The sequence below is a fragment of the Gymnogyps californianus genome, chromosome 1 (assembly GCF_018139145.2).
Source record: "Gymnogyps californianus isolate 813 chromosome 1, ASM1813914v2, whole genome shotgun sequence".
In the NCBI taxonomy this organism is placed as follows: domain Eukaryota; kingdom Metazoa; phylum Chordata; class Aves; order Accipitriformes; family Cathartidae; genus Gymnogyps; species Gymnogyps californianus.
Genome location: NC_059471.1, coordinates 176,316,129 through 176,338,419, shown reverse-complemented (window position 1 = coordinate 176,338,419; position 22,291 = coordinate 176,316,129). Strand labels below are relative to the sequence as shown.

General features: G+C 37.9%; 1 protein-coding gene across 1 annotated transcript in view; it reads left to right on the top strand.

Moving 5' to 3' along the window:
- The window catches only part of ZDHHC17 (zinc finger DHHC-type palmitoyltransferase 17), an 80,286-nt gene that overhangs the window by 23,105 nt on the left and 34,890 nt on the right, over positions 1 to 22,291 (top strand). The window contains exons 3-7 of the mRNA XM_050898094.1: positions 5,380 to 5,502; positions 11,888 to 11,965; positions 13,377 to 13,521; positions 19,920 to 19,984; positions 21,356 to 21,518. Coding sequence (XP_050754051.1) covers positions 5,380 to 5,502; positions 11,888 to 11,965; positions 13,377 to 13,521; positions 19,920 to 19,984; positions 21,356 to 21,518 — 574 coding nt within the window. The remainder of the gene's footprint in view (positions 1 to 5,379; positions 5,503 to 11,887; positions 11,966 to 13,376; positions 13,522 to 19,919; positions 19,985 to 21,355; positions 21,519 to 22,291) is intronic.

Genomic DNA, 22,291 nt, shown 5'->3' with positions numbered 1-22,291 from the left:
GGTATTAAACATCAATGATATTAACAAGTGCTTTTGTGACTTCTGGAAGATTGATTCCTTGTGCTCAAGTGTTATGATTTCATTATCGCAAGATTAAGTTTTCTGTTAGTCTTATTCACTGAGATCATTCAAAATGAAGTACTGTGTGTTGTGAAACAGTGCAGCATGAAATATGCTGAATCTTGCTCAGGAAAAAAATTGTTGGATACATTTGAGAATATGCTTTTTTCCCTCACTATTTCCCATCATTTGTAGGGTTACTGATAAGAAAAAATTAGGATACATATGGAATAATTCAAATTGGTGAGGGCTGGCCAAAATGACAATGACTCCTGGCTTTTTTCAGCTATTCACAGGAGAGGATGGGCAGACCGTGACACAGGTACACATTCTTTATGCCTGGTCATTTGTGTCTGTGGAGTTTGATTATATTGCTGGAAGTGAAATGTATCTGAAGTTCACATGGAAGGGTGCAATTTTTTTTAACGACACTAGTAATATAGCCACAACTGTCTAGACAATTTGAGGCTTTGGAACATACGCAAGAGCTGAATTTCTCTTGTCTCTCAACATCACTGTTAACAGTTCGTTAAGCAGCTCTTGAGTTATCCCTTTGCTGTTGAAAACAAAACTGTCTTACTGTTTAACCCAAAAAACATGAGAACTATGAAAGGCTTTGTTAGTATTTAACCACCATCGTTCATGGGAATGAGACTTCAAAAGATTAAAAAGATCATTTTTCTACTAATTGCATTTCCAGTTAAAACAGCTTTGATTGGAGTTACAATGATAGCAAGACGAGGGAGTGAGCTCCTGGCTTACCTACTGTTTGTTGGCATGGTGATGTGCTCACTGAAGAGAGATTCCTTCCTAGTATTGTGGCCAAATTTTATGTTAATCATGCAGCAAAGCTGGCAGTGTCTATTTCCAAGAGTCAATGTGTTTGCAGATGAAAGATTAAAAAATGGATTACATTTTTTAAATGCAAAAGGCTTCTAGGATACTATTTTTGAAAGCAGTAAATGCAAAATATCTTTAACTTGCGATGACAAATAAAATGTTACAGGTTAGTTACTGAAATGGCTTAGAGACTGTGATAGTGAAATGAGCTTGCACAATGGTATTTTTGCCTTGGAAGAACTAGTCCCATTTCTTTCAGAACAAGGCAAGCTCAATAGTATGCTTTAATTATACTCCATATTGATGTTTACAGCATCACCCTCTAGAATTCACCCAGATGCAGAAAATCTGTTAGGTTAATACATCAGTCTCTTGTGAGGACTTGAATCTTTTCCTCCATTCCTCTTTCTTCAAGGGCATAGAGCCCTTAATGGCGCTTATACTGTTGTTATAATGCTGAGTGTCTGAAATAGATGACTTCCTCATGTTGTAATTTAACAGTGCGTCATGAACCTTTGGAGAAGGCAAGTTGAAGTCAGCTGCAGCAAATTGCTGGAAGAAGACTGTAGGTAGTATGTGAGAGAAGAATGCTGCATTTCTAGGACAGAGCTCAAGAAACCATGACTGCATCAGATTCAGTGTTTTATTTAATTGTAGAGAACCTGCTGTTTCCAGGAAGAGGAGCAAATTGTTGTAAATTCCTAACCTTTTTTGCCAGGCGGATTTTGTCTGTGTAGATCCTTAAGTCCTCTTGTGACAATTTAATAAATTGAAGAGTTATTAAATTATACCTTGTGTGTTACATCTTTTGTAATCAGTTATGATTGAGTTCAAGATACCAAAATAAATTGCTAGGAACAGACAAACTGATGGTGACTTAAATAACAAATTGCTATATACCTCATTCTCGGTTTAACTTTTGGAAAGTGTTTTGTTTTCCTGGGAAGGCTTTTCTGATGTATTGCAGAACTTCGTGATTTGTTTTGTGGCCAAGCAGTAGGAAGTACCTGTGACTTGCAGTTTGCCTTCCAGTGAGGACGAGGAGGGAAAGTCTATGATGCTAAGCCTGAAGGAGTCCATTCCTACCACTCCTTGTTGTATCTGAACCCATGCAGTAGTCTTTGCCCAGGGCCTCACAGCAGTGTGTGGGTGAATTCTAGAGGATGGTATTTGTAAGCATCGGTGTAGCATAATTAGAGCATCTTGTCAGGGCTTCTGCAGGGGCATTGGCGGCAGCATTCTGCCTCAACAGGCAGCAGAGTGGAGTCGCATGCTTGCCACAGCTCTCCTTCGTTTTCATATCTCTTGAGCAAAGTTCTTCAGAAAGCAGCATCACATTTTCTAGAAGACTAGAGATTTACTTTAAATAAAATAACACACACACCCCCAAAACCCCAAAGAACAAACAGCCCCCCTCCCCCAAAGACTGTGACAGTGCTGCTTGGTTATACCTGTCTTGGTAGCATGGTCTAACAAAAACTTGACTAGGTATCAGAGGTTACTTTCAAGGAGGTTCATTTTGTGTTGTGTATTTAACTTGACAGGACACTAATCTAAATCATTTGTACAGTTTACCATAGCTGACCAATAGTAATGTTGTGGTTTAACTCTGGTAGGCAGCTGAGCCCACACAGCTGCTCTCTTGTCCCTCTCCAGTGGGATGGGGAAGTGAATCAGAAGGGTAGAAGTGAGAACTCACGGGTTGAGATAAAGACAGTTCAATAGGGAAAACAAAAGCTGTGCATGCAAGCAAAGCAAAACAAGGAATTCATTCACTACTTCCCATCGGCAGGCAGGTGTTCAGCCATCTCCAGGACAGCAGGGCTCCATCACACGTAACAGTTACTTGGGAAGACAAACACCATCACTCCGAACGTCCCCCCCTTCCTTCTTCTTCCCCCAGCTTTATATGTTGAGCATGATGTCATATGGTATGGGATATCCCTTTGATCAGTTGGGGTCAGCTGTCCCAGCTGTGTCCACTCTCAGCTTCTTGTGCACCCCCAGCCTTCTCACTGGTGGGACAGTGTGAGAAACAGAAAAGGCCTTGACTCTGTGTAAGCACTGCTCAGCATCAGCTAAAACATTAGTGTGTTATCAACACTGTTTTGGTCACAAATCCAAAACATAACTTCATAGGAGCTACTATGGAGAAAATTAACTTGATCCCAGCCAAAACCAGTGCATGTAAGGAAAATATTAATCCATTGTAAGCAAGGTTTACATGATTGCCTCTTACACTTTTTAGAAGTTAGCATTATTGTGTTCTTGTGTTCTCTGTATCTTTCCAATACGTTAGAATATTTTATTAATACAATTCCTGCTTGTTGTGTAGTACTACTTATTTAAGCAGGATGAGAGTCAGCTAAACTCAGCCTTGGGCAATACAATTTTTTCAGCTGGTGACTGTTAAACCTAATGGCAGGGCTGTAGGTCAATAATTTCTTACATTATGGCTTCAGTTAGTTGTTTAAACAAAGGCAGCAGGCTTGTCTACAGTGGGAAGGGTTGTCATAACAGCTGACTGGAGTAGAACAGCTTGTCAACAAAAAGGTATTTTGCTATTCTATATGAATCACTTTCCAGGTTACCTCCAGATGTTGTAATATGCTAGTGTGATATTGTACTGCAGTAAGATCAGAATTTGCTGTCTTGCTTTCGGAGTCCTTTTTTCCCCCATCTCTTCTACTGTCTCTTCTCACTCTTTGTTCTTGGCTGACCTACATTTAGTAGTCTTAACCAGTTTCAGTGGCCCTTTCAGCTAGGGTGGCAGGGGAATGTCAGGAATGGTACACGTTAAGCCATTTGAACAAGCACTCGTCAGGCCACACTGCTGATCTGGACTGGGGCTTGGGAGATAGTGTGCCTCAAGATTGGCCAGATTTAGAACCTTATCAGTTTTCCTGGCAGTTATGTGTGTCTGAGTGTGTGTACCTTGTCTAGCTGGCTGCATATTTTTAAGTCTTTGTAAACCAAACCTCTTCTCTCCCCACCCCCAACTGATTAAAAACAAAGCTTTGTTGTCAAAATTATTCATGACTGCTGCTTTTTTACTCAGTCTGAGGGACCAAATTTTACAGGCTTGTTGCCAGTTAGTATGTACTGCATGCAGTAGTCTTTGTTCTGATCTTTTGTAATGTTTGGAAAGATAATAGGTATGACAGCAATTTCTAGCATTTTTCATAATTTCTAGTGCAACTTTCCTAAGAAATTGAAAACAAAATGATCTAAGTAGGCTGTTATGTCTAGTACTTCTTTTTTAGTAGTGTCCAACTGATTTATGTGCTTCAAACCTGTGATAGGCTTGGAAAGCATTATTGAGGTTTGTTGACTTGAGTCATTTGAGGCTTTACTATGGGAGCGCTGTCCAGATTGAGGATCCATTCAAATACATGAAAGAAAAAGTAAGAATGGTAGCTACTCCAGAGAAAAGGTCTCTACATCAGTTACGCAAGCTGATCAAGTGGAGCAAAAGGGCCTTAAGTTGTCTAAGGCTGTCTCTTCTGCAGAAAGGAGAACATAGAAGCAGCGTAAGGAAACTGTACTTAAATTCCAACTTTGAGAGGCTGTTAAAATTCTGCTCTAGCAGAAGTCAGAGGTCACAAGGCATTGATCTTGATTTCCAGGTGTGCCCACACATCAGTCTCCTCCTTGAGACTTCAGAAATCCGTATGGGTTGTACGGATGCTGAAATGTAATCTTTACTTGCCTTTCTGCTTTGCTTTTATGGCCACTAAAAATAGGTGGTAAAACAGTCTAAGCATCAAGACAAAGATTATTTAATGTTGGAGTCAGTCCTACTTTAGATGCCTAAGTGATGTTTATGCTTCCTGATTTGTTTCAACTTTCAAAATGTATGCAGAATTTTTTTTCAAATGAAGGTAGCTCACATTTAATAGTCATCTTTAATGAAAGAATTAATTTCATATTAAAGTGTAGAATTTTGAAGTGGTAGAAAAAAGAAAATGGTACTAACATATCAGGAAGATTGCTATTTGTTATCTGAGAAGAAAAATGGGAAGTGTTTGAGCTCTGTTAGTGTTTGTAATTGACCTGATGATCTTGTTATCTGCTGAATTTTAGGAAGATACTGTCAAATCAGTTGGCTGAGCTCTTTTGGTCTTCAAGAGATGGAAAGGAAGGAGAACAGAGGTGGGAGAAACAAATGTAGTGGAGTCCCTGGGAAGAGAAGAGTTTTATTTATACTTGGTACACTACTGATCGATATTTCGTCTTGCTCTGCTGTATAGTTTGCTGTGGAGACAAGTTTTCTGTAAAATCTTGAATTGATTAATATAACTTCTACCAGTGGAAGCTTCTTGTTGCAAGAGTTCTGTAATCATATAGAAACAGGAAGTAAAGTTTCTTCTTCATTTCTCTTCTGTTGAAGCTCTTGTGTTGTGACCATAAGTATGGTGTTTGCTGAATGCATTTTTATCTAAGGTAACAGCTTTGAAAAATCTTGTTTTCATTTTCAAGGTATGGAATATACGAACGATGTAGAGAGTTGGTGGAAGCAGGTTACGATGTACGACAACCAGACAAAGAAAACGTAACACTTCTCCACTGGGCTGCAATCAACAACAGAATAGATCTGGTGAAGTATGTATTACACTTTAACTTAAACATAAACTAATCATGTCCTTAAAAATGTTGATTTCTTTTTTTAAGGTGTTACATAATCTTAAGTCTCTTAAAATCTCAATTTTTGGTCTTGAAATTTGGGGGAGGGGAGAGAAGTTAGAAGACCTAATTTGCATTTTGGCAGCAATGTTTTGATGACACAGTTAACAGAAATAAAACCTGTTGTATGTCCAGAAGTCAAGCTCAGACTCTTCTCAGATGAGATAAACCTGTGGAACAGCTATTCAGCTGCACCTGGAATTTCTTTATACTATGGTATACTTGTTGAAATAGCAAATTTCTTTTTTGAGGAGGGGAAGTTTGATGCTAGATTGTAGTGAATGTTTTTGAATAAGCAAAATTAATATGATGCAAGGGGCAATTCCTACTTCATTCAGCATTTCAAGAAGTTCTAACTTAAATAACTTCTTTGCATTTTAAAAAAACAGCTGTTACAAAAGGTGACATTGCAGCACCTCTCCTTGCAAGTAATAACAAAATCTTTAATAGTGGGAGCTGTGGGATTTGGGGTATTTTTTTGCTTTTCAGCTTATAAAATCTGGAGCATAATATTTGAGACTATGTTTTAAAACCTATTATTATATTTCAGAACATGGAGAGCTTAAATCCTGAAGGGATAATTCTTAGTGCTTGCTGTTTTACAAATCATGAGTGTGTATAGAACATGTTTTTTTTTTCTCTACCAGTAACAAAACAATGAATTAAGTACATGCAATTAAATCTAAATACACAAAATATTATTGAATCAGCAGGTTTCTAGAATATTTGACATAAACTGCTTATCTTCAATCAGTCCACTTTTCAGCTGGCATAAAGGGCACATCTTCAATCAGTCCACTTTTCAAAACAGTTCTTATTAATGAATGTGTGTACTTACAGATAAAAACAGATGTAAAAAAATCTTCATTTAAGTGCGTTCTCCCCATCTATGTCCATCACCAGCTCCTTCATCAGACCAGATCCTGAGTTTCTAGAAGATCTCAGGTTCACGTTTCCCACCTTGTATTTAAAGGACTTTCTGTGTCCTGATGCAGTTCTCTTAAAAGAAGGTTAAACAGATAAAGATAGGTAAATAAATAAAGATTTAGATCTGACGAGATGCACCTTGGAGTCCTGGTGGACAGGAAGCTGACTGTGAACCAGCAATGCAGCCTTGCAGCAAAAAAGGTCAATGGTATACTGGGCCTCGTTAAGAAAAACATTGCCAGCATGTTGAGGGAGGTGATCCTTCCTCTACTCAACTGTTGAAGCTGGACATCTGTGTGAAGTTGTGGGTTTCCCTTTGCAAGAAAGGTACGAGCTTACTGGGGTGAGTCCAGTGCAGGGTCACAAAGATGATTAAGGGACTGGAACATCTGACATGAGGCTGCAAGAGGATCAACTTCTTAGCCCACAGAAGAGAAGGCTTAATCTTGTCAATGTATATAAGATCCTCAAGGAGGATCTTGTCAATGTATACAAGTACCTGAGATACCTGGTAATATATAATACCTGGAATCTTATCAATGTATATAAATATCTGATGGGAGGGAGTAAAGGAGACAGAGCCAGACTTTTCTCGGTAGTGCCCAGGGGCAAGACAAGAGGCAGAGGGTACAAATTAAAACACACGTGAAATTCCATCTGAACATCAGGAAACACTTATTTTACTGTGTGGCTGACTGAGGACTGGCACAGGTTGCCCAGAGAAGTTGTGAACTCTCCGTTCTTAGAGATATTCAAAACCCAACTGGACATGATCCTAGACAACATGATCTAGATGCTTTGATCAGGGATGATTAGACTAGATGATCTCCAAAGGTCCCTTCCAAACAAAATGAGTCTGTGAAATAATTCAGTGTTCCTGAAATAAATTTTTTTATTATACACAATAGATAGCACAGCAGGTTTGATGTCTTTATTGTGGGTAGAAGCTTATGTGGAAACCATAATTCTGCATTTGGTATCTTCCTTTCATTATAAGATAGGTAACCAACATGCTTCCTAGCACACTGAAAGAGAGCCTCTTGCAAAAGTAATGCAGGACCCTGGTTTACCTAAATAACCTTTTTTGTGAGAGTACATTTTAGACCCTATTATTTTCTTCCTTTTCATTCCATTTTCCTTCTGGGTTGTCCTGGGTCTTTATGGCTAGCATCTTACAACTTGCTGTGAAATAACTGAAATGCATAAAATTTTTCAGATAGCTGTTTTTCTTTAAGGGAAGTACAGCATCTGAAAGCAGTTGTTATATTTTGAGCTGACTTTTTTATCCATCTTGAATGCATAATGAATTATGTGCAATGAATTGTTCATCTTATTTGAGCTGTTGGAAGACATATTTGTATTACAGATATTCCATATCATTTGATATGTCCTTATAAGGTCTGAAAAGTGGATGACATTGAGACAACTATCATAATTTAAAAACATCAGTATGTCATGAGGCATTTGAAAAAAATAGGCCTGTATTGTGGATAATGTTTCTGTATTAACTTATGTATAGTTTCTGTATTAGCTTCACAGTGCATTGAATCTACCTGTGTGATACTTGATTAGGACTTAATGCTTTAGTTCACTAGCATTTTACGTATTCTACAGCATTTTCTTTAAAAAAAAAAAAAAAGAACCAAAACAAACAAACAAAAAACCTGCCCAAAAAATTTGTTTGGGGACCTTCTGTCATTCACAGAGTAAAATCGGGCCAAATTTTAAATTCCCCATTAGTTCTCTTTTGAAGCTAAATTTGTGAAAGAAATACTTTAGCATGCAAGTATTTCATGGTGTATTTTACCTTTTCTTTTCCCTCCAAGCGTGTTGCTAACAATTTCCTGCTATAGCAACTATATTGGACAGAGAGGTGATTCAAAATCAAAATGTCAGATTCAGATAGATGGAAGTCTGTGCTTAAATCTCTATCTGAATTTCCAGTTAGGTCTTTATTATATGTTAGGGAGATCTGTCCACCTACATTTGGGTGCTGGAAACTTGTTCTGAGAATTTTAATTCAACATAACTTTAATTGTACCAGCTATACCTCTTTCAAGTTATTTTAGTATGAGCCCTGACAACTGAATGTTCTTAAATCTAATGTGTCTAATTCTTCCTTTTTCCTCAACAATATGTCAAAGCTCTTGTCCCTTCTTGATGCATCTCTACCACTGTGACATACTGCGTTGCATTTTCTTCCTGCTGTTTACTAGAGCGCATGTGACTACTAGCGTGTTTAAATGTATTTAAAATTCATTCCTTCTGATGCAGTTCTTATGCTTTAAGTTCCTCTGTCTTTAGGGGGTCTTAATTTATTTTAGTTTATATCACCCAGCATATTGTGCGCTCTCTCACTCTGTCTTTGGTGGGACACTGGTTTGTTCCATTTCCTTAGAATGAAATTATTCTGTGTTTTTCTTTTTGTTTGATCCTATCACATCTTTCCCCAGGTCTCCGCTATTTGTGCCCATTGTGTGCAATGGATAATTCATTAAATATTTTGGCTGGTAAGCCTGGTATCACAGAGATAGAGTGTAAGTGGTCTGCTGTCATGATACCAGATCTCAGTGTCTTGCTTACTGGGTATTGACTATATAAGGTCTTCCCAATGAAGTAGCTTAGCAGCTTGTCTGTGGAGAGTGCAAGCTTAGAATTAGGCTTCTCTTATTTTTAGTATTTCCTCATCCTGTCTATTGTGAGACTTGAGATTCAGCGTAGATAATGGTGAAACCCATTGATACTTTCTAAGGAAAACTACAGACCCTTTTCTTATTTCTGCAGGGTCAGGGATAAGTGTCAGACATCCACGCCATAATTCTTTTTTCATCATAACACTGATATGTTGGTCTCTCTTCAACTCAGTTTTGTAAAAATGCAAAAATTTGCCTTATATCTGTACAGTTACCTACTGCCTGCATTTCCCCATTCCCTGTGTCGAACTTCCTCCAGACAAGGATTTCTCTTCTACTTTTCCTCCTTCTAGCGACAGTGACTGTGTGCGCTTTGATTCCACAAGCACTGAATGCAAGCTGGGGCAGTTTTCAAATGCCTGGCAAAGACTTAGTGATCCTAATGTGGAGATCAGTGGAAGTATTTTCTTCTTAAGGTGACCTCTTATCAGATCTGCTTGCTTTGAATGTAAGTAGATTGCTCAAACAGGACTTGCACACCTGGCATCTTCTGGTGTGGAAGCTTAGATGACTCACTGAGAGTAGAATTGCCCAGTTCCTCCTTTCTCCGGGAACATTCTCACCAAGCACAAAATTCCTTCTGCAAGATCTACCTAGGCAAGGAGATTAAGTTCTTAGTCTGGTTTTGCAGAAAAATCTCACCATTTATGTGTACTGAAACTGAAATGCAGTGATAAATCTCAACTTAGTCTAAGAACACCCTTAAGGAAACATAAAATGTTATTTCAATGCGCCATCTGGCAGGAGATCGCCGCCTTGTCTTTTCCCAGTTGTCAAACTGCAAGTTCTTCCTTCTAAATAAAACGTACTAACGAGTAAGCAGTGCTGCTGCTCAGTAGAATCTGAACATATTCCATGTTTCTGTGGGGACCACTGTTTGAATGAAGACAATCTGTTTAATGTTCACCTCCCCATGAGTGGCTGTCACATCACCAAGATGGATCCAAGCTTTGACTGTGAATTGCTCTGTGCTGTCTTTTATCTAGACAAGATTTCCTTGGGAACTCCTTTCCAAGGGGGACTAAATAGCTTCTCAGTGTCTTTTTCAAATTTGTTCTTTGGTAGCTGATACTTTGCTTCACAATAACAAAATTACGTTGTCCCTTTACCTTATATACTCCTTGTCTTTTCACCTACATGGGACCAATACTTTCACAAAATCTTTGGTTTTTCTCATTGAGGATCCAAAAGCTTAACTTCAGTGGAGGGATGTTGCGGTTTTGTTCCTTTGGTGTTGGAGATCAGTGGAGTGGACTGTCCTCCATCGATCAGAACAGATCTTGTTTGTCATACAAACTCTGGTTTGTATGACTTTGGCAAGTCTACCGAAGTACTTCATTGTGTCTGATGGCTCTAAAGCAACTGTATAAAAGGACTTTTCCTTTAGATGTTTTTAGTGTTGACATGTATAGCTAATGCATTTTTCAGTTTCTGTTCCTAAAGGTAACTTTTGGGCTGTTTTTCAAGTTTCACTCTCTGAATCAATAAGCACTAAAGAAAAAGAAGGTAGTTACTTAGAGTACTGTTTTTCAAATTGTTCTGTTTGCTGCCCTTCTTCTTGCAATGTCTTGAAACACTTAGAGGAAATTGAGGTGCCAGAAACTCAGTGCTGAGGATTTGAAGGACAGTTTGTGTGGGCGGGAGAGCAGCATTCATATATACCTGACAGGTATTTTGAAAGCAAAAAGTCTGCAGGCACAGATACTTGAAATGCGCGAGCACTTGGGAATCTATAGCTACATAGTACTTTTCAAAGGTCTGTTAGTAAACTTTTTTTTTCGCCATTGGTTTATACAGTAGTGAATGAAGAACTAGAAGCCTTCTGGGAAGGGCTGTTTTTTAAAAACATTAATTTCTTTGTAAGGTGTGCATTTTCTTTCACAAAGGACAAGTAATATTGCCAGTTTAGTGTCCCATATAAAACAGCAAGGAAAACAGTTCACAGAAACAGTACAAATGACTATGAATATGAATTGCTGTGGTTAAATATGGGTGACTTGGTTTGTTCCTACAGGTAGCTTGTCTTTTTATAAAAGTTCTTGAGGGAAAAATAATTTCTAGCCCATCATTTAGAAGTATTTTTTAAATACTCAGATGTTTTTGTCCTTTGATTAATAACAATTGAGAGGTATGTAAAAATCTTAGTACTTGGTTAAATGTGTAACTTAAGTGTGAGCTCTTGGAACAATGACTTCAGCAGGGCCATTCCAGTGATGATGCATGCCGCAAGCTGAATTGTATATAATTTTGCCATTTAGCCAAAATTCTCTGAATATGCTAGTCTTCTAGCAGCATATTGCTTTACCATTAATTCAGAATTCTTTTTGATGCAGCAATCCCTAAATATTTTAGAAGAATCCATTTTATTAAATACCTCTGTGGTAGCACAGTTTGTACTAATATATAGCAATTATTCTGTTTTACCTTAGAACCAAACTAGGAAATAGTAGCATGTTTAAAAAAAAAAAGTAGGAAGCATCCCTACTCTCCCAACCCACACCAAAAAGGCAAAAAATTGAATGTATATGCGTGACCTCTAAAAAGGAACGTTATATGAAGGCAAGGAAAGGTTCTGGTCTTCTGGTCTGTAACTGCCCGTTTTGCATAACATCAAACATGCTTACTGTGTGTCCTTTATATTTAACCAAGACAAGCAATAATGTTTACTGTTTCTGTTATTCCAGATACTATATATCAAAAGGTGCTATCGTTGATCAGCTTGGAGGAGATTTAAATTCTACTCCACTTCACTGGGCAACAAGGTGGGGAAAAGTCTTCTGGAATTTTCTTTTCCTGTGTTTTTGCTTAATTTGGAATTTGCTACCAATTTGATTTATGAAATTGCTGTATTTTATGGGAATACTTTGTATAAGAATTAATTCAGTCATTGTTAACTGGGCACACTGTGAATGTGGTATGTTTGAGCTACAGGAGCTTTCAGCATATCGTTCAGTTTTGGTCTTCTCTTTCTGATGTAGAGGAAGATGATTGCTATGATAGGAAAAGGAGTAAAGTAAAATTAGAGTCTATAGTCACTTTTGTTTACCCTTACTTTGGAGATCTTATTTTTGTCAGTCTTCTGAAGTTCAGCAACACTTGTGCAGATGGCGCTTGGGATGATTTTGTGTGACATTGTCCTTGCAGTGTTCTATTACGTGTGTGGACTTTTTTTAAAGATGCCCTTAAAATCAGATTTACAGTGTAGAAGACGGTCCGAGAATGATGAATGGCTGGGAAAACTGAAGATAGCCTTCGAGTAGTAGCTTGCTCCTTCAGGCAACCACCTAGAAATAGGCAGGAAAGGAACACTGTCCATATTAATATTTTTAACTGTAGACTGCAAAAGGAGACTTAGAAAATTAGCTTTTAGAACATTTATTGTATCAAAATTATTTGTTTACTAAAGATGAGGACTTGCTTGTTAGCCTCTGTTAAAGATTTTAGCTTGTATATTTCTTTTTGTTCCAGATAACACTCTTAAGTTCTGTGTTAATAGCAGAAAAGCTTGATTAAATTTCCTGGTGTTCATAGCTGTAATCTGTTGTTCTGTGAAGCATTGTCCGAAGCTTGACAGATTGAAAAGGTCTTTTTGCTCATGTCAGACACTGTGTACTGACAGTTAGGCACTGTGTCTACAAGAAGGCTATGCTTATGCTCATTATGCCAAAAAGATGCTTAAGCTTTTAATGTAGTGTGGAGGAAGTGTAGGCCTTCAGTTTTCCTTTTTTTCTTCCTATTTTTATTTCACTACTGTTTTTAATAGTAGAAAGATAAACCATATGCCCCACAAAAAGTGAGAGTATATAGCCAGCTTGACATCTCTTAAAATAGCAGGTTTCAGATGTGGATTGGAAGAAGTCACAGTAGACTAGATTTCTAAACCAATAACTTGAGGTTTTTTTGTTGACTGGCTTTTTGCTATACAACATGCTTAAGGGAATTGCATGTGATGAATGCATTGGCTGCATAGAATTTGCTCATATGAATGAGTTTGCTTACTCAGTTGCACAATCAGATCATGACAATTGTTTTCAAAGTATGAGTCAAAGTGCGGAAGCTCTGGTAGTGTAATTAACTGCTAAACATATTTGTTGTATTCAAGTATTAAAATTTTAATAGTTTTTCTGTATATAGTTATTCAGTTGTTTGTTTTTTGTGTTTTGTTACATTTAGACAGGGTCACTTATCCATGGTTGTACAGCTGATGAAATATGGGGCAGATCCGTCGCTAATTGATGGAGAAGGATGTAGCTGTATTCATTTGGCTGCCCAGTTTGGACATACTTCGATTGTTGCTTACCTGATAGCAAAGGGACAGGTAAATTTTAAGTAATATCATATTTGAATAGATTCTACTCAAAATTAGAGTAGGAAAACAATTGAAACCTATACCTATCATTCAGGAAATGCAAAATATTTGCCTGACTAAACATAAAAATAGTTCATTGTCTTTTATTGTAGACTACAGTATTGATGTGCCACCTGCTAACTTAATTTCCTCTAACAGTGGTCTGAGTACTTTGGCTTTAATTCATAGCTGGCTAGTGTAGTATATGGAAATTCTAGCAGTTGTTCTTTTACCATTCTTTATTTCTAACGAATTTAATCTTTAAATGTTAACAGTGACGATGATAGCAAATATTTTAGAATTCTTCACAGAATCATCAGGTTATACACGCGTAAAGACTCTAATGACAAAGAGCTGTCATAGGTCATCTCTTTTTTTACACCTCAGTCCACAACTTTTATTTATTGCTGTTACTAATTGCACGCGTGTGTAAACAAAAAAAACCAAAACAACCCAAAATTGTCTTGCTAGCCTCTTATATTACTGCTAGATTTGTAAAGTGTGTATATAGCATGCGTATTCATTACTGTTCTTGTTGTCTCCCGTCCTTCATTCTGTATGCTCAAAAACACGTTCACCTTTTTGCTACTCGCCCTGCATCATAATTTGTAGATTTACTCACCCACAGATAGGTGCCTGAAACACCAATTTGATTTACTTTGTAAACCATATAGAAAAGTCAGAGCCCTCCTCTTGTTTTACACTCTTGCTAATGCTGTTCACACTTCTGTATTCTGCTTATTCTTTCAAATAGCAAGTGAGGTATGATCCAATGAATCAGGTAGAATATGACTGTGAAATCAGTGGGTTTGGTCTGTGTAAAACAAATACTAAATTTGCTGCAGAAAATTATTTGTGCCTGTACATGTGAAAAAATAAACTATTGCTCCATACAGTATTCAGTTTGTATCTGAGAACTGTTTGGTAAAACAGTATTTAGTGTATGACAGAGAGTAAGCTAGGCACAAGAAGAGGCTGATCATATATAATCGCTATTTTGTAAGAGATAATGATTGGAGAGAAATGCTTTTTCATCAGGAACAAGTTTTGTATTTTGTTCACAAATTATGTATAATTGTATGTGGGTTTTATGTTACCAGAAAAATCTTGCAGATGTTATACAAGTGCGAACTTGTTTAAAGTATAGCATTAATGAAGTATAAATGGCCTTTAAAATGTTCTACTGTGATTATGAAATCTCCCTGTAAATGTTTGTTTGTCCTCATGTTTATATACAGACTTGTTCTATTTATCTGAGCATATAATACTTCAGTCCAAAAGAAGCTGTGTGTCTTTACATGTGTACATACACAAACACACAAAACTTGCTTTAAAATTTAAAACCTATTATCAAACAGCTCTCGTTATCAACAGCTTTTAAAAGGGTGATTCTTATTAAATCCCCCAAATGTTATCAAGTATGATTTTGGTATCCTTTCCATGCAGTAAGTTTGAATTAATTTTAACAATAATTTTTGGAAACACTTCAAAAAGTTCAACTTTAAAATTATGTATTGATTTGTATGTTTAATATATAGTCTCTTTAAAATATAGTAATATCAAAAGCATTGTAATAACAATCCCTAAACTCATAGTTCTGTAGCTATACTAAATACAACTACAGAGACTACATGGTTTCTGTAGAAGCTACGGGAAATACATGATTCTACCTTTTATTGTCCTTTATGTACATATGAGGTCATTAATTCCCCCCCCCCCTTTTTTTTTTCCCTGCCTCCTTTGTGATACCATGATTTGGGTTTGGAAACTTGAACTGCTTTTGCTTATGTGGGCTTACCCTATTATACTACTTGCAAATTTTTTTTGCCTTTTGTATTTACAGAGACCAGGTTCTCTTATATCCAAAGAGTAGGCTTGCCCTTGTTCTGAACCCAATTGTAGTACCTGTGTGGTAAATGACAACTAAATAAATGTCAAGATAAAGGTCAGTGTAGGCTGTTGTGCTTTGTTAGTTCTGATCCTGATGCCTTTGTGGACCTGCGTGATCAGAGGAGAGCCAGCTTTCATAACTGTGTAGAGAACTGACAGGTGGATTAAGAAGTTGCTCCTAATTGCTTCTTGTCCCTTTTTGAGACAGAGCTGGAACCCAAATTCAGTGTTGCTGCTTCACTCTCTTCCTGGGTTGCAGCAGCCAATGGTAAAATTTCCAGTCTGAGGCTTGAGTCCAGTCCTCTAGCTTCTGGAGTGTAGTGTAGGGGAAGAACTCTTGGTCAGATGGCCTCTGGCCTTGGTCAGAAGTGAAGCCACTTTCATGCCAGCAAGTACTACTCAGCCAAGAGGCAGCAGTGGCTGATAGCTGTTCCTTTTTATTTAGTCATGTCTCTTACTGAGTTTTGAGAGACTAATACCTGGCTGTATCGTAATTTGCTCATGTTGTTTGTGTCAGTAGGTTGCCCGGGTCAAAATCAAGCCTGGGGCAAGTACATGATATAGATATAATCATATAGCAAGTAACAGAATCTGTAGCACAGTTCAAGTTTAGGTAAGATCATTATTTTAAAAAAAGCAAGAAAGAAAAACTGAAAAGAGCTTGAAGGCACTTGAAAGTGTTCAAAATTGATGCTCGTACTACTTGACTGCTTGACACTGTGCTTACGCTACTTAAAATGCCGAAGGCATATCAGGGCCTAGCACACGCAAACGTGTCACCCCATAATAAGTTAAGATATGGATATGGTATGTTGGATGGTTGAATAATGTGTTCTCATCCTGTGGCATGTGTGAGATAACTTACCTCAATCACAGATTATGAGTGACTATAAAGTTGCTAGTAGGGCAAAATCATGTTGTAAGAAATATTCTGGAGCTAAAATTATAGTTTAACTATTTCATACTCATAGTTTAACTATAACTTTCATAGTTTAACTATCACTTATTCATCAAGTATGCATTTTTTTTATCATCAGAGTTGCAGTTTTATTTGTTAACTGCTGTCCCGAGCTACATAGGGCCACCTTCTGAGCTATGACCTAGGAGTAGTTGGCATCTAGGTTGGGAGATGCCAGTGTGGTACCAGCAGCCTTGGTTATTTTGGTGCTGCAGTCCGTGAGCAGTGCTTCTCAGCACTGTTACCTCTGTTGGCACTGATGATCGTTCTCTCCATAGGGCTCAGGCCAGTGTAAGACACTGAACCAAGTGTTTATTTCCTAGACCCAACCGACAGCACATTACTTACAGAATTGTAAGTCCAGTTGTGTTTCTTCCCCATGATTGTCAAAAGTGTCTCTGTGTTTGATGGACTAGAGCATTCAGAACAGAGCTTTTGTTGTTTGAAAGAACAAGGTAGGTTCACTTCTGTGTGTTACCTTGCTTGATGAGCCGCCTGTTGGTCTGCGCTCGGTTCATTCCACGAGAATCCTCCAAAATCTCTGCTTCTAGTGAATAACTACCACATGTCTTTCCTAAATTAGGAAATGTTTTCAGCCTTACATCTCCCTTCTTGATAAGTCTTCTTTACTATACGCTTTTAAATATGTCATCTCTTTAAAAGCCTGTTTCCCTTTCCCTGGGCAACAGTCCATGTGAAAGAGGTCTTTTCCTTATGGAGAAGAGGATTCTGAACAAGGACATGATGGGTCTTTCTATGAAGGTCTGTGTTTTGTGAAATAACCAGTAATGGTTCTAAAGCGAATCAAATTCCTGGTCCCTTTCTGTGCAATTGAATGCATTTCTAAGTGGAATCTTGTGATGGTTTTTGTGCTTTTGAAAAGGCCATATTGTATCACAGTACTGGTTTGACCATTGCTTGTTAAATGTCCTGATAAGCCTAAACGCTGCTCTGATCTCTAGCTGCTATTCAGAATCCTACCTCGTCAGCTACATTGCTTTCAGAAGGTGTTAAGCAGCAGAATAGTTGCTACAGCTCCTTTCCATGCAGGAAGATCTTTCTCCCCTATATTTTTGCCTCTCCAGAAGCTTTTTGTGGAATCTTGTATTAGTGTCCTGGGATTAAGTCTGGTTATCTTTGCATATGCAAAGTTGTTCTCTTTCAGAACCGGAGTTGTTCTATTTCAGAAACAAGTGAAAAATTTACCAGTTGTGGTCCACAGAGTTCACGCTTGAAATACATACTGAGGGCAGCAGTATGTGTAATTTTTGATCATTGCATCACTTACTGTTGATATCTTTGGTTCTTGCGGTGCTCGTACTGTGTCCTAACAGCATAGGTACACCCCTCCATGAGCGTTATCAGATTGACCTGTCACTGAGAGTTAAACAAGAAATTAATGCTAAAATGCCTGTTGGTATGCACCAGAACAGAAGAACAGTCTCCTAATGTGTACCTGCTGCTGAAGGTTTACCTTTTTGCCTCAGCCCTTTGGTAAAAAGCAGCAACAGAGCTTCCTTTCTGAAGTGTCCCACTTGTTGTGTGGCTGTGGTAATGATCTGGCAAAATAACAAAGAGTTTTTGATGAGAGGTTTGTTAGAGCATGTGTCTGCTATCCACAACTACACCATCTTTGTTACATCTATACAACAGTATGCAAGTCAATCTTAGTCGCTTTGCCACTTGTTAAAGTTCCTTCGAAAAGGGGTCTGCCTCAGCCCACGTTGTAGCTTAATATGAGTAATAGCTGTAGCCTGCCTGGGTAATTTATGTTCAGGGAATAGTCTGGAGCTCATGGCTTTTTTTTCTTTTTCTTTTAGCTGAGTGTCACCTACTGTGCAAAGTGTAGTTTTGATTTGTCAGGTGGAATCACTGAAGGAATCATTTTACTTATGTCCAGGCAATCAGGTCCCTGCTGCCACGAAGAATCGCTTTCCTATATGAAATCTAAAGATGAAAGAGTGATTGTTCATGTTACAGTAATTTGTACAATCTTCAAAATATGTTGTTCGCACAATGTGACCTGTGATTCAGTCATGCTTCTCAAGGATGAATGAACTTGAGGTTAGGCTGCGGTTCTAATTTCCTTCACGATCTCAACAACAGGAGGTTAAAGGGAGTGCCAGTGGTTGCGTGGTCCTAGTAGGCTCAAAAGGATCTAATCTGTACAAGTACTGTGGGCAAACAGACTTGGATCTTGGTCTCAATGCATGTAACTCTTTTCTGAACAAACAATACAATAAAGTAATGGTTCTCTTTCCTCTCCATCAACTGTTTTTTAAATTTCTGATTTTTTTTTTTTTTAATTAACCAGCAGAGTAAAAACTCAGAAATGTAAAGTTTTCTGCAGGCTAGGAATGTTTTAAAAGCAATTATTTGGAAGGACTAAATTGGATTTTCTGGAAAACTGCCTAGGTCAGGCTAGCAGCACCAAGCAGGGATCCCAGGGTGCTGGGCATTTGGCAGACTACTGGAAAGGAGAAGAAGGTTCTAGGGGTGATAGAAAGCAACATCATCCACTTTCTGGGTTTCTGTCAGTAGTTTCTGTAGCAAAATACTTTATTAAAACACTTTCAACCTAATTTTCCTAGTAAGAACTGAGGAGAGTAGCATAGGAAATACTGACATAGCTGTATTGCCTCTAAGGAAAAGTGTTCAGGTCTTGCATTAAGTTAGCTTAGGGTAATTTTGTTAGTGGTGGTCTGTGGAACTTGCCCAAATGTGCTTGAGAGTCTAATCTGCCTCACTGTATTTAGGAATTACTAACTTCCATGTTAGTGAGGCAGGGATCTATAACAGGAAAAAAATGCTGTAGGTATTAGATCCTTTCTGATGGATCTAAGAGAATTGTCTGGATGATGCTGTTTTGTCATTCTGTGGCTATGTTCTGTTAAATGTAATAATGGTTTTTTTTATTTTTAGCCATCAGTTTAGTCACCACTTGATTATAGAACAGTTTTATTTCTGAGTAGGTTGATTTTATTAATGGCTTTTGTTTAAACTTAAAAATTTTCTGGCATCCATTAACTTGATATCCAGATATGTAAATACCTTTGGAACTGAGTAAACTAAGGAAAAGTGCTTTGCAAGTGGAAAAATAGATGCAGCTACCATTCAGTAGGATGTAGGATTCAGGCCATGGTATTTATGTTAATTTATCAAGTATTTTATTAAATATTGGTGCATTATTTTCTCCTGCTTTTAAGTGCAATAGGACACCATCTATATATAACTTTTATGTTGAAGATTAATAGTAAGATAGAAATGACTAGTCTTATACAGCATGACTGTTCCTTAGTTTCCAAAATAGATTGGAATGGTTATATTTTTGCAATGGTGGTGTTAATGTCTGTTTTCATTTTTTAAATACTATTTTATTATGTACTAAAAGCTTGCCATTTTTTGTCCAATTCAGTTGGTTAGTCTTAAAATACTGCTTCTCATTGCAAACCTTGTATCTACTGGATCTTGAGCGTGCTTACTTATCTCACCAACTTTTTTTTTTCTTTTCCTTTTTTAGGATGTAGATATGATGGATCAAAATGGAATGACACCTTTAATGTGGGCAGCTTACAGAACACACAGGTAATATCTCACTGCAGTTTTGACTTTCTCTTGATGTTAACTAAGTGGCGTATAGTAGTGACTGGTTTTGATTTTTTGGAAAGTTGTTTTTTTTTTTAACTAGTCAATGTTCTTTCCACAATTGCCACTTTATCTTTCTTCATTTATGATTGTTGTGAGTTAACCCCAGTAGGCAGCTCAGCCCCATGCAGCCACTTGCTCACTCCCGCCCAGTGGGATGGGGAGGAGAATCTGAAGGGTAAAAGGGAGAAAACTCATGGGTTGAGATAAAGACAGTTTAATAGGGAAAACAAAAGCTGCATGCCCAAGCAAAGCAAAATAAGGAATTCATTCACGGCTTCCCATCGGCAGGCAGGTGATCAGCCATTTCCAGGAAAGCAGGGCTCCATCACACGTAACGGTTACTTGGGAAGGCAGATGCCATGACTCTGAACGTCCCCCCTTCCTTCTTCTTTCCCCTAGCTTTTATTGCTAAGCACGATGTCATATGGTCTGGAATTTCCTTTTGGTCAGTTGGGGTCAGCTGTCCCAGCTGCGTCCCCTCCCAACTTCTTGCCCACCCCCAGCCTACTTGCTAGCGGGGCAGCGTGAGAAACAGAAAAGGCCTTGATGCTGTGTAAGCACTGCTCAGCAATAGCTGGAACATGGGTATGTTACCAACACCGTTCTGGTCACAGATCTGAAACACAGCACCATGTGAGCTACTATGAAGAAGATTAACTTGATCCCAGCCAAAACCAGTACAATTAAAGGGAGAGGATATTAGGCAGAAGTACTCACTAATACGAACTTTTAGTTTATAAAGTAAATCTTCCTGTGGAGATGATTGGAAAAAGTTGGTGTAAAATAACACTTCTCTAAAGAGGAAATTTATCTGAATTAGATTCCTGCTTGGAAGGGCCTCTCTCCATCGATTGTTGAGAGGAACATAGGCTAGCTTTTATGAATACCTACCATTGCCAGTATTATCATCGTATTTTATTTTCATCTTTTGGAATGTGAAGTGGAAGTATAACATGTTTTGAACTTTGGTTGTTATCTGCCAAGTATATAATCATGTGCATGCTTTTACAAATCTGTTAATACTGTTAGGTTTTGGTAAACATGAAAACAGAATTGTATAACAAATGTGTTTCATGACATCCCAGAACAGGCTGTCTTACTGAGCTCCTTTAAAAGTCAACAGAATTGTGGTTGCTTTTTGGTGGGAAGGGAATTTGAGCCATTCATAATCATCAGCAAAAAATGTCACTTTGCTATTACATGGTGTTACCTGATCAATGTTCATTATAGAAATTGAACTCATTAACAACAAGTTGGTATGTATCTGAGTTCATCTTCTGTAGATCTAACAAGAATTTTCTTTTTCAGTGTGGATCCAACCCGATTACTACTTACATTTAATGTTTCTGTTAATCTTGGAGACAAATATCACAAAAACACAGCATTGCACTGGGCTGTCCTAGCAGGAAATACTACAGTTATTAGTCTTCTGTTAGAAGCTGGAGCTAATGTTGATGCTCAAAATATAAAGGTAAACACTTGGTCTGTTTTTATTGTAAGTGGTTTGAGGCAGAGCCTATGATAAATCTCAAGAATAAATTATTATTGTGGGTATAGTGGGATCATGAAGATGAAGCAAAAGCCATGCCACTAATGTTTAATTTGGGAATCAGTTTTTCCTAACAGTGATGCATAATCACTAAATCTGCACCTTTGAAAGTACTCATGTAAATAATTTGCCAATGGTTATGTGCAAATATATGGGAGTGGGGTGTGCAATTAGACTGCATGCGTGAAGACCCATGCATTTGGATGCAAAATTGGAAATCTGACTGCATGTCTTGTAGTGAAGTTGTGAGGGGACTGTCTGTTTGTTGGAGTGAGATGTGAGACATCTCTGTCCTCTTCCAGAGAGATGATAAATGCTCTAGTATATCTCCCAGTGGCAGTAAGGAAGTTGGAGGCCTAAAAATACCAGTAGGAGTAAAATAAGAAAATGGGCTCTTTTTTGCATCAGAACTTTACGTTGCCTGGTTACTCTACCAGAACCTCTTAATGATGAAGCTAGATTCAGCACTAACAGAGCCCATCCCTAGCATATGTTAGACCAGCCAAGCAGCTGTTAGAATTTATGCCATAGACTTGGAGTCTGTAAGAGTTTCTCCAGCAGTGGAAGGTGAGCCTATTGAACGTGATTTTGTCCACTGACTCCTGACTATTCTGTATATCAAATTAGATACACTTCACCACCCAAGCTGTTTCTTCTGTGGTGTCAGAGAAGAATTCACTTTTAGAAAAAGAATT